The following is a 13,724-nucleotide window of genomic DNA, read 5'->3' on the forward strand; positions in this document are numbered from 1 at the left end:
TGAAAGGTTGCTTCGTCGCTGCATAGCAACTTGGTGGAGAAATGTTCTTCTCTTGCTCTGACAGCATTTTGTCAAGGCACTGCACTCGTAACGCCAGCCGGTGGGCACTGTGAGTTTAAGGTTCTATTCATGTATCAGTCAAGCTTGTACATGAAATACTTCGAAAAATATGGAGCTTTGAAAACGAGTGGATAGTTGATAGTAGTCCTCCATTAAGATACTAGTATACTTCATTGCCAGTATTCTCGCGTTTTGTTTGTAGCCGCGTGTGGTATCACAGTGTTTTTTATGTACCATAGAAGTGACAAATAGGAATATTCTAGCGATATGTGCACGCAGACGACACAATCACATTGTAAGCAAGAAGCAGAGGAGAAGACGTTATCATTGGAGCGAGACGTGCATCGTGCAGAAAAAAATGCATTTCAGTGGTTTTTGAAACAGCAGCTACTAATGTCATGTGGGTACACAAAAATGGCGAATTTTTCGGAAGGATAGTACATTGATGACGTGAGGCCATTTAATGTATTTACTTCCGCCGAAATTCCAAAATTTGCCCGAAGAGCGGTGGTCTGGAAGACTCTGAAACTTTTATATTTACATAACTACGTCGAGGAGTTTGGCTACATGTCATACCACAAGAACTAAACTTTGTAGGAGAGATAGACAAGTTTCCTCAGGGAATTGATGGTTACCCCCAAGTCGAGGATTGATACAAGAAGCCTCGAACTTTTTTTTGGTTGTGAAAGTAAGAAAGACGAGTTTAATTATTGGAGGTTTCAATTTATGGCAGGAATAAGAATGTCTTTTTTGACGGAAAGTAGAGATAAACGGTAAAATAAGACACTAGATTTCGAGCGCAGATTTCGTTCCGTTGCAAGTCGTTTTCCCCAGCATGTTTTCGAATTCTCAGCTGTATACTCGTATCAAGCCACTCTTTTGTGCCATTCCGATTTTCAATCTTACCTTCTTGAACGTACACTTTACAAGTTTATCATGAAGTGGAACTGCTACACTGACTGCTACACTGACTGCTACACTGCTGTTGTAGGAGTCAACTCCCCATACTGTAAATTCCTATACCGTACTATGGCTGGCATTGTCAAAGCTTCACCCCCCCCATTGCCAGTTCACCACCAGGCAATGGAGGGTGAAGCTTTGACAATGCCAGCCAGTCGTGCTGGCGAAACATCGGAAAAATCATTAGATGAACATCGTCCGAAGAACCCCAGACAGAAGCCAATAGGCAGTTTGTTAATTATAATGCTTTTACAATAGCGCGTATTACTTTTTCTAGAGTATTTTACAATTAGGGATGTTCGATGATCATCAGTATTTAAAAAATATCGTTATAAAGAGCTCAGACATCGATTCTGAAAGTTGAAACATTGTGTCATCGATGTTAATCACAAAATATAAACCTTAGACGTTGGCAAAAAACAGGCTACTTTTCACCATAGTAAATCAGTTGTTCGTGATTAAAAGTATCTGTTTACAACTTGTAACGACATCAGTGCAGAGGTTAAAGAAGAAGAAATAGCATTTGGAAGGACAAATCATATACATGGTGTCTGTAAAACTTCGTTATCATTTTAATAAATCACACCTTGCAAACTATTAATGCATTGTGGTTTGTTGTAAAACGTTTAGCAGCTCTCAAAACTTTTTATGTTGTGCCACAATTTCAGTGTGTAACCCGCTCATAGTTCCTAGAAGCTAAAGGCGATATACCAGTTCTGTCCATATGCAGGTCAGCATGGCAGCACCAACAACAGTTCTGATTGCTTAATTGAATCGCGGAAAATGGGTAGCAATGTCATTGACTGGCCTTCACGTAAACCCACAAAAAGAAGTGACATTGGATGAGCGTGGGTGCCATGTGATGGAACCATCACCAACCCCCCCCCCCCCCCCCTTTCTCAGGAAATGTGTGTCGTTCAGCAGACGCTGCACCTTCAAACTGCAACGTGAGGGTGCATCATCATGTTGGAACATCATGCGTAGCTGTAACTCTTCGATCTATGATGTCAGGAACTGTTTGAGCTTTTACACGTAAACATTCTCCGTAAGGGTTTTCTCTGTGAAGAAAAATGAGCCTATCATCCTATCGTACATTTGGTCACCATCGGACATGAAGCTTCGTGTTAACACGGATGTGTTGATGGGTATTTTACTGGTTTTCGGAGGATTGATTCCTAATGCCGTGGCGATCCACAAGTCAAGAAATATGCACCGTTGTTTCTTCTGCAAACAGCAACTTCTTTAGGTAATCGTTGTCAGCATCCATGGAAGCCAGCCTGGAACATGCGGGTGCACACGCAGAGGACGATCGTTTCGCTGCAATACTTGGACCATTTGCACTTCGTACGCAAAAACCGTTACCGCCTATGTAACACTTTGTGGACAGCTGATCTTGCTTCGTGGTATTCGCGCGATATGCCATGACCTGACTTCGGCGGCTGCGTTGAAATGCGGCTTGCACTCTGTCAACACGTGCCTGAGACGCAGAGGAGCGTCCACTTCGTCAGCAAGGCCTTTGACACTGCCTGTCTCTCTAAAGCTTTTTAACCACCTTGTTATGCTTATTTTTGCTTCCCATTCCGACGCCGATAACTTCGCAATACCGTTATCACACTGAATTCTGCATACCGGATGACTCACGCAATTGCGTCATTGCACTTTCTCCTGGTCTGTCGCCATTATGATGCACTCCAAGTCAAATCTGCAACAAAGAACAAAGTAAAAAAATCTTTGGGAGCTGCTAAACGTTTTATATCAAACGAGTCTTTATCTTTAGTAGTTCCCAAGTTATGATTTTTGGAAATAATAGCGTGACTTCATGAACACATGCACAATTTGGTAGCACACAGACAATTGAAAGGCTGACCAAGTGCCTGATTTGATTACTGTTGTGAACATGATTGTATATGGATTAAACAAAATAGAGAAAATAGATCTAAGGAAAGAATCAGACCTCAGATTAATGCAAGAATTACCACCTATACGGAATTCAACGTTCTTTAAAACTGAAAGATTGTTGCAACTGCGTTCAGTGATTAATACTATCATTGCCTTCATATTGCACCACACAGGCTAATAGCTGTATAAATTATTGTTTAGTTGGCATTCAGCGGCCTTTTGAAGTGAAATTTGCGTAGTACAGTAATCCCAATAACTATTACGTTGTAGTTCAGAATATCTGGCATGCGACCAGTGCAAACCATTGGAAGGAATGTAAAGAGTAGCATCATAACAGAAAACAAATAACGCATAGTACCAACTAAACATGTTAACATATCAACGTTATTCGAGTCTAGATTCAAGATATACACTTTCAAAATACTTTAGCATATTAAAAGCCAATCAAAACCATCAAGGATTTGTTTGCTGCTGTCGAAACGACAGTCAGTGAAGATGAGCAACACGTTGATACATTATACGCAAACATAGAAATACAATTTTATTTATGAGTGGAAATTATAAAATGTCGTCAGAAAAGAATAATTTGCAAACTGGAATAGAAATGTATCTACCATCACAGTTCAGTTATTACCAGAAAGTTCAACCTCTTGCTCTTCAACCAAGAGCACTACAAATATGGAATCACAACATCGGCGCCGGCCGGAATGGCCGAGCGGTTCTAGGCGCTACAGTCTGGAGCCGCGCGACCGCTACGGTCGCAGGTTCGAATCCTGCCTTGGGCATGGATGTGTGTGATGTCCTTAGGTTAGTTAGGTTTAAGTAGTTCTAAGTTCTAGGAGACTGATGACCTCAGCAGTTAAATCCCATAGTACTCAGAGCCATTTGAACCATTTTTGAACAACATCGGCACTACCTAACCAAAGTAACAAAAAAATGCACATATAAAGGAAGATCAAAAAGTTTCCGTTTGAGGATGTTGCTGCAGTATGTATGCAACGTAGCGCGACTCCGATACGGGTATATAAAAGCCGACATGTAGGCCAGCGACTAGTGTGGCGTTCGTGCCTTTTCGACGTGTGTTCTGTATGTGCGGAAACGTGAACTATGGCGACTTGATCACCAAATGCGGCCCAAACAGGACCAACGTGGTACTTATTCTTTTCTTGGTTACTGGATGACAAATACTGGTAGACATCCATTGGAGAATGAAGAATACCCGTTCATTTGAAATGCCCACATCACTAGCAATCTCACACACTTAAACTCTTCTGTCATCCATCAACATATCATGGATTTTATCAATGATTTCTGGAGTCGTAACCTCCACAGGGCGTCCAGCACGTTCAGCATCACTTGTGCCCATATGGCCACTCCGAACATTTTGAAACCACTTATGAACTGTTCTAACGAAAGGTGCACAGTCACCGTAATGTTTATCAAGCTTCTCTTTAGTCTCCTGGTGCGTTTTGCCTTTCATAAAGTAATGATTAATCACCACCCGAAATTCTTTTTCGTCCATTTTTTGACAATCACTCGAATTCATTGCTTCACACGAACGCCAAACACAAAGAAAGAAACCAATATGGCTGAAACTTGGTGTGCATTCTTTTCAAAGATGCTACTAAACATGACCTCGATACGCGCCCGTGGTGCCATCTCTCGGACTTTACACGGACTTTTCAAACGCCCTTCGTATATTTGAAGTTCTAAAAACTTTCCAGAAGTAGGGTATACTCTCTGTCAACAACGCAAATAAACTGAACGGAAAACTTGTATCGAATATGTTATTTTCATAGTCATGCAAAAATTGTTGGATATTTAATGTTAACTGTTGCTGTATTTATTGGTTAATAAACTAGATATTAAATGTAGAAAATAGCAACATGAAACCGAACGCGTAATGAAATCACTTCCCAACACCATTTATGAAAGTCTCACACAGCTAGTTCGACTAGCAACGGATGTATATGTCACTAATATTTGTTGCTGCCGTTCTATTCAATTCAGGAGGTAATAGCTATAGCTGAGCCCTATATTCGTTTTCAGAAGTAACCCTTCCACTGTTTCGAAGAAAAATTTCCAAATGCTAGTATTTCAACGGAGAGTAGCATACACGGTTTATTGAAAAAATAGCGTACATCGGGTTTGGTTTCAGGTGCAAAATGAAATAGACAACCTTCCGTTAGAACTCCACAGCTCATTTCCGATATTTTAAGGAGAATTACTGCCAGTCCAAATGAATCAATACGCAAGTTATTCCAACAATTTGGTGTCAAATATGCATGTTATCGTAAAATTTTTCATGTATTACAACTGAAACCATACCTCGTTACAACGGTACAACAGCTAAAAGAGACACACAAACCAAAACGAATTGATTACTACAGTTGACTTTTCGAAAACATTGATGCTGGACAGATTACCCGACGTCGTATTTCACGTCAGCGGAGGCATGGTTTCATTTATTCAGCCATGTTTATTCCCAGAACAGCAGGTATCAGATGATGATGAATCCTCACTAGATATTCGAGCGTCCACTTCAAGATGAAAAAAATTGTTTGGTGTGCCATTGCCGTTCAATATTCTTTGACGACACTGTCAATACACAAGTTTACCTCACAATTTTTGAATAATTGTATGCGCAATTTACTGATAGTGAAAAACAATACAAGTTATTCTAAGAAGATGGAGAAACATTTCACTGAATCGCGTTCCCTTGGAGCTACTGAAAGCAGAGAGTTTATGCATCTAATCACCACAATATCTATGATCTGAAGGTGAATGTTCTACGAGAAATCAATGCAAATGGCAACGACGTCTTACATCTGACAACTCTCACTGTAACAGTCGAACATTAAAGTGGTCCGATGCCCAGGGTGATCATTTTGAACATCTTTTGTAACAATAGTGATAACAAATGCGACATTTAAGTTATGTATCAATCGTGGAACTTCATTCTCATTGTACAAAAAGCTACCGATTCTGCACCGGTTACGTATTATGTTGCCCACTCTGTATTTATGTTGATTTTTACGCTTTGCGGTCGATTATTATCAGTCATCGATAATTTGCGAACATTGTAGGACTCGAGTCACAATACAAACCTGAAACAAAGCCACATTCCTATCGCGGGGGTTCGTAGAAATCTACATGACTACTCCGCACATTAAAGGCCTGGCAGCGGTTTCATCGAACTACTTTCACACTGTGTCTCTATCGTTTCATTCTCGACCAGCGGGCGGGAAAAATTGACCCTTGAATCTTTTCGTTCGAGCTCTCATTTCTCTTATTTTATTACGATGAACATTTCTTCATATGTAAGTTGGCGGCAATAAAATACCTTTACATTCTGCGGAGAAAGCTGGTGACTGAATCTCTCTCTCCTATTTTACGGTAATACAAAACGAGCTGCTCTTGTTTGAACTTTATCGATATCGTCCGTCAATCCTTTCTGGTAGGGATACCATACCGCAAAGCAAATCACTAGCAGAGGACGGACAAGCGTAGTGCAAGCAGTCTCTTTGGCATACCTGTTCTAAATGTCCCGCCAGTAAAACTGAGTCTTTGGCTAGTTTTCCTCACAACTTTATCTTTGCAATCGTACCAATTTAAGTTGTGCGTAAATGTAATTCCTAGTTATTTAGTTCAATTGACAGCCTTTAGATTTGTGAGATTTAGACCTATCATGTAACAGACATTAAACGGATTTCATTTGGTTCTCATGTGGATGACCTCACGCTTACTGATTTCGAGTGAATTGCCACGTTTCGCACCATACAGATATCATGTCTAAGAATTTTTCAATTGATTTTGTCTTCTGATGGCTTTACGAGACTAATATTTGGAATGTAATTTTGCGACCAGTTTCAGCTATTCACTACGCCGTCTACAGACCTCATGACCAACGTGTAGGAGGAATCCAGCCCATGTGCAGTTGAAATAGGGGCCAGTATTATGTAACTGGTATTCGTAGACTTCTAGTTTCAACAACGCGACCCTTTGCTCATGACAGCGTTTTTAATTTTACATTTTCCATCAGTTACTACGAACTGTGACCGTTCTGATAGGAAATCACGAATCCAGTTGCACAACTTAAGCGGTACTCCACAGGCGCGCAATTTGTTTAGAAACATCTTGCGAGGAACGGTGTCTAAGACTTTCTGGAAATCCAAAGTATGGAATCAGTTTGAGATCCCCTGTCGATAGCACTCATTATTTCATGAGAAGAAAGAGCTGGTTGTGTCCCACAAGAACTTTATTTTCTGAATCCGTGCTGCCTAGGTGTCAATAAATTGTTTTTATGCGAGGTAATTCATAATGTTCGAACTCAGTGTATGTTTCAAAATCTTACTGCAAATGGACGTCAGTGCTATGGGTCTGTAATTCATAGGATTACTCCTACTTCCTTTTTTGAGTATTTGTATGATCTGTGCAGCTTTCTAGACTTTAAGTAAGGATCTTTCGTTGAGTGAGTGGTTGTAGATGATTGCTAAATATGGAGCTATGCATCAATCTGATAGGAACCTAACTGATATGCGGTCTGAACCGGAAGACTTGCCTTTATTAAGTATTTGAGAGGCTTCGCTACATCGAGGATATCTACACAGAGCAACAGAAATAAAGGATCACTTTTTCGAGACGCAATTGTGAGCTTAAGTTTGAAATTTAGCTCAAAGGTGTATAAGTGTGGCGCCCTGCAAGGTCACCCTCGTGCTCGACTACCCTTCAAACAGTAAGGTATCAACAGGTGCGAAAAAAGGCCACAGCCCATAAGTTCGCGTGACGTGAAACTATGCCAATGACGTCACATTGGCACCAAATTTCAGCACAGTTCTGTCCAATGCCACGCTAGACGTCTGAACAGTGGCGCACAGTGTTGCAGTCACGTGGTTTTCTTATGAGTGGCCGAGGAAAACATTGCAGACAATTCGCCACTCAGAATCGGCACGGAAAGGCCTCAGGGGGGTAACATGAAGGACCTCAATGAATTCGCCCCTTTCCCTGGGGCGTGGATTGCCATTTATTTCGCCGTGGAAAACGGCAGCTCATGGTGTGATGAGCAACAGAAAGACGTTCCTGATAACATTTGAGACTGTGAAGGCCTCGGACCTTTCAATCCTTCTCTATCAACATTGTGGGGCTGCATCCCCATTAAACATGACCTGGTCCCTTTCGAGCGCAGCACGACCCCTCGTGTACAGGATGGAACCACTGGGGCCCATTGAACACCAGTTGACGATATCTGAATGTGATCTGTAGCAGAAAGTGTGTTTTTTCGTCTACACTATTTACTGTCCTCCTGTGGCGTGATCATGCGAAGGAGGGATGGATTCGACGTTGGCAGATGCAGATGCGTGATTGAAACGGCAGAGCGCCCTTCTGAGGCCCTCCCCCACTCCCCCCATCCCCCTTAATTCGGCAAAACCCTCAGTGCCACCCACCCACGTTTATTGAGCACCTTAAAAATACACCTGTACAGACAGACCCAGTGACGAGAATCCCAGGCACCTGCTGTTGACCGAGCGAGGTGGCGCAGTGGTTAGCACACTGGACTCGCATTCGGGAGGACGACGGTTCAATCCCGTCTCCGGCCATCCTGATTTAGGTTTTCCGTGATTTCCCTAAATCACTTCAGACAAATGCCGGGATGGTTCCTTTGAAATGGCACGGCCTATTTCCTTCTCCATCCTTCCCTCACCCGAGCTTGCGCTCCGTCTCTAATGACCTCGTTGTCGACGGGACGTTAAACACTAATCTCCTCCTCCTCCACCTGCTGTTGCTCTTTCGACACGGTACTGCTGCTCTTGCGCCGTATGGTAGGCCACCAGGAATCGTTGTGAGTCGAAAGAGTTGTGGGGTGGAAGCGCCTATGACTTCGTCACTGATTCTCTCTCTACGTGAAATTCTCAATAAAGGTGGACGAGTGCCACAGAGGTTTTTGCTGAACTGGGGGGCTCTTAGAGGGATCCTTTGCCGTCTTATTGACGCATGTGTCAATGTCGCATCTCCTCATCGTCAAGCCAGAGGACACAACACAGGAGCGCTGGAAAAGCATGAGCACCTTTTGCTGCTTCGGAACACGTTAAAATTCCGCCGAACGGTTTTGAAGGGTCTGTAGTGGTTCTAACCTGTACAAAAGAGCAAAAATTGCAGTCGTGCTCCTCCCTAAATGGGTGCGATCACGTTCGATGGGGATATAGCCCCTCAATGTCCTTAGAAAAAAGTTGAAACGTTCGAGAGTATCAGCAGTGTTAAAGATTGTGAAGAATGTCTTCCTCCTACTCATCCCACTGCGAAATGTCTTTTTCGATGCGAAACGAAATATTGTTATCGACTGCGAAATGTTTGGAAATCAACGCCCCAGGGAGAGGTGTGGTTTCATCGATGCGCTTTATGCCACCCTGTGGTCATTTCGTGCCAGTTCTGAGCGGCGGTGTATCTAGTATGTTTGCCTCCACCAATTATAAGAAACCTACTTGATTGCAACACAGGCGTGGCGGTTCTGGCCTCCATCACAGAGGCGTCAGAAGAAGGGGTGAAATGTCGGTAAGAGGGTGTGTGACGACTTTCCAATCTTGTAACACGTCCATGGGACACTGGCCAGAATTGTGGTGAAATCTGGTGCCAATATGACATCTTTAACCCGCCTTACACGTCACATGAACCTTTGGGTTGTGACCTGGCCTATGTGTTGCCACCTTAATACGAGGGTTAGTACTTAAATGGTGCCGGCCGATGTGGCCGACGGTTCTAGGCACTTCAGTCTGGAACTGCGCGTCCGCTACGGTCGCAGGTTCGAATCCTGCCTCCGGAATGGATGTGTGTGATGTCCTAAGGTTAGTTAGGTTTAAGTAGTTCTAAGTTCTAGGGGACTGATGACCTCAGATGTTAAGTCCCATAGTGCTCAGAGCCATTTGAACTTAAATGATGGCAACTATTTATTGACAACCGATACAAAAGAGTTACATGTTTGCATCTTTTACTGTCCTTCAAAGTAGTGACCAGCGTTATGTAGAACCCGTTGCCAGCGATGTGGAAGGCGTAGTATACCGTTAGCAGAGCCTGTTCTGATGATGGTGTGAATAGGACAGTCTAAATTTATGATTCTCGTGTACGACTGTGACGGTGTTATCCTAACGCATTACGTTCCTCCACGGCAGACCGTCAGCGCACAGTATTACTGTTCGCTTTTGGAGCATCACCTGCGACCAGCTTTGCGAAAGAAACGGCGACACTTTCTGCGGAACCCACACATTTTGCACGAGAAGACGTGGGCGCATACAGCGCAAGCTGTGGCTGCTCTGTTCGGTCGATGTGATTGGAAAGTTTCGTACCATCCCCCAAACTCCCCGCACTTAATTCCTTGTTACTTTGATTAGGTTCCAAAGATGAAGGAACCATTTCGTGGCATTCGCTGCAGAACTGTTCCTGAGATTCGATAGGCAGTAGACCGCTCCATTCGCACCATCAACAGAACAGCGTCTGCTAACGGTATACTACGCCGTCCACATCGCTGGAAACGAGTTCTACACAACGCTGGTGACTACTTTGAGGGACAGTAACAGAAGCAAACATGCAATTCTTTTGCATCGGTTGTGAATAAATAGTTGCCAGTATTAAAGTTCCAACCCTCGTTCTTGAAGCCTCATCGAACCCGAGGGTGACGTCGCACGGCGCCACGCTTTTACAAAATATGGTTCAAATGGCTCTGAGCACTCTGGGACTTAACATCTGAGGTCATCAGTCCCCTCGACCTTAGGACTACTAAAACCTAACTAACCTAAGGACATCACACACATCCATGCCCGAGGCAGGATTCGAACCTGCGTCCGTAGCAGTCGCGCGGTTCCGGACTGAAGCGCCTAGAGCTGCTCGGCCACCGCGGACGGCGGACAATTACAGACACAGGTCGTACGCACCTTTCAGCCAAATTTCAAACTTAACCGCCGGAGTGAATGGGAATTATGGGGTTTGGAAGAAGTGATTCTCTAATTCTGTTGTACAGTGTATTTTTAATTTACTTACGTTACTCACGTTGCTAGCAGTTCTTGATTCTCCTTCTGGATTATTTACTCCCCCTTTGATGAAGGAATTCCGGAAAACCGTATTGTTAACTCCGCTTTAGTGGCACTGCCATCGGTAAAGGTATCATCGCTATCGCACAGTGATGGTATTGATAGTCTGTTGCCGCTGCTGTAGTTGACATAAGACTAAGATCTCCTCCGATTTTCTGCCCGACTTCGAGTGAGAGTCTATTAAAAGCATCTCTGGACGTCCGCATCATTACTGAAGGCAGCTTTCATATGGACTACTTTGTTACAGAAGCAGAAGAGTAGAGAAGTGCGGTGTGGAGCTGACCAGCACGGTGGTGGCGGCGAGGCAGGCGAGGAACTCGACGAGCTGCCGGCGGGAGTCTGTGGTGGGGGCCCTGGGCCGCGGCAGCCCCCACGCGGGCAGCGGCGGCAGCGCCAGCGACACCACCGAGCCCAGCGACACAGACTCCGAGCTGTCGTCTCCCTGCACAGCGCACACCACCGCTCACAGCCCGCCCACGGACCGTCAAAGGACATGCCCAACGACTTGGACAAAAATTCCACTCGATCAACAGCACCTTTCTTTCAATGTGGATAAATGCGAGATAATGTCTATAAAATTGGCCAATTGCGAGTAGGAGGGTTCCGTACCAACTTAACTTGAGTACATATACACTCATGCTTATAAATTAAGGATAATGCTGATACATGGTGAAACAAAGCTCTGGTGGGTGGTTTGCGGTTTTAAATCACCTCGGGGTATGACCATGTAGTGCATTTGACCTAAGGTCGTCGCACGGTGCCGCTGGCAGCAGTCCACATACGTTAAGGTGTGTTGGTGCATGTCAGAGCACGGTGCAGGGAGTAAGTGTGCAGACGTTTCAGACGAACTAATGGTGGCTGTATCTTGAAAATGGCTCAAAGAACACACATTGATGACGTTATGAGGGGTAGAAAACTAGGGCGACTGGAGGCTGATGAAAAACAGCAAGTCATAACACGGGCCCTCCGTCTGCCACAAAGTGTGATATCAAGCTTTTGGCAACGATTCCAGCAAACAGCAAACGTGTCCAGGCGCTACAGTACGGGACGTCCACAGTGTACAACACCACAAAAAGACCGATATCTCACCATTAGTGCCCGCAGACGGCAACGGAGTATTGCAAGTAGCCTTGCTCGGGATCTTACTGCAGCCACTGGAACAGTTGTCTCCAGACACACAGTCTACAGACGACTGAACAGACATGGTTTATTCGCCCGGAGACCTACAAGGTGCATTCCACTGACCCCTGGTCACAGGAGAACCCGTAGAGCCTGGTGTCAAGAACACAGTGCATGTTCATTGGAACAGTGGTCCCGGGCTATGTTCACGGACGAGTCCAGGTATAGTCTGAACAATGATTCTCACCGCGTTTTCATCTGTCGTGAACCAGGAACCAGATGCCAAACCCTTAATGTCCTTGAAAGGGACCTGTATAGAGGTCGTGCTTTGATTGTGTGGGGTGGGATTATGATTGGTGCACCTACACCCCTGCATGTCTTTGACAGAGGAACTGTAACAGGTCAGGTATATCGGAACGTCATTTAGCACCAGTACGTCCGCCTCTTCAGGGGTTCAGTGTGTCCCCCTTCCTCCTGATGGATGATAACGCACGGCCCCACCGACCTGCCATTGTGGAGGAGTACCTTCAAACAGAAGATATCAGGCGAATGGAGTGACCTGCCTGTTCTCCAGACCTAAACCCCATCGAGCACGTCTGGGATGCTCTCAGTCGACGTATCGCTGCGCGTCCTCAAACCCCTACGACACTTAAGGAGATCCGACAGGCACTGGTGCAAAATTGGGAGGCTATACCCCTACAGCTGCTCGACCACCTGATCCAGAGTATGCCAACTCATTGTGCGGCCTATGTACATGTTCATGGTAATCGGCTGTCGGACCCCTTCCATCTAATAGGCGCTGCTCATGCATGGTTGTTTTCATCTTTGGGCGGGGATAGTGACATTCCTGAACAGTCAAAGGGACTCTGCCTGTGATACAATGGCCACAGCCAACCTCTATCTTCCCGAGTTCTGGGAACCTGGGTGATGCAAAACTGCTTTTAATGTCTGTAGATATTGATACAGGAAAGATATTAGTCACAGGAATTCGAAGACCTCATCAAAATCTCTAAAGTACTTCCTCAGACCAGCCCGGATATGTGTTGTTGTCTTCAGTCCTGAGACTGGTTTGATGCAGCTCTCCATGCTACTCTATCCTGTGCAAGCTGCTTCATCTCCCAGTACCTACTGCAACCTACATCCTTCTGAATCTGCTTAGTGTACTCATCTCTCGGTCTCCCTCTACGATTTTTACCCTCCACGCTGCCCTCCAATGTTAAATTTGTGATCCCTTGATGCCTCAAAACATGTCCTACCAACCGATCCCTTCTTCTAGTCAAGTTGTGCCACAAACTTCTCTTCTCCCCAATCCTATTCAATACCTCCTCATTAGTTACGTGATCTATCCACCTTATCTTCAGTATTCTTCTGTAGCAAGCCCGGATATAGCCTACCAAAATAAGCGAGCAGTGCACTTCAGTTTATAAATGTAGGGAGAGAAAACGTAACGAAATATTTTTGATATGCTTACTAAAACATGACTACAACTTTCATTTTATGTTTGCATGGAGTAAACTCGTTTATTGCACTTTTGACGGACGATGAATGTAATGTATGTTCAAATGGCAAAAGATATTTTTATATGATACAATTTAACAAGTTTCAGTT

General features: G+C 44.4%; 1 protein-coding gene across 1 annotated transcript in view; it reads right to left on the minus strand.

Moving 5' to 3' along the window:
• The window catches only part of LOC126348796 (uncharacterized), a 185,828-nt gene that overhangs the window by 142,526 nt on the left and 29,578 nt on the right, over window positions 1-13,724 (minus strand). Inside the window, exon 2 of the mRNA XM_050002385.1 lies at window positions 11,281-11,439. Within this exon, the coding sequence (XP_049858342.1) occupies window positions 11,281-11,439 (159 nt within the window). The remainder of the gene's footprint in view (window positions 1-11,280; window positions 11,440-13,724) is intronic.

This window comes from Schistocerca gregaria, chromosome 1 (assembly GCF_023897955.1).
Source record: "Schistocerca gregaria isolate iqSchGreg1 chromosome 1, iqSchGreg1.2, whole genome shotgun sequence".
Lineage (NCBI taxonomy): Eukaryota > Metazoa > Arthropoda > Insecta > Orthoptera > Acrididae > Schistocerca > Schistocerca gregaria.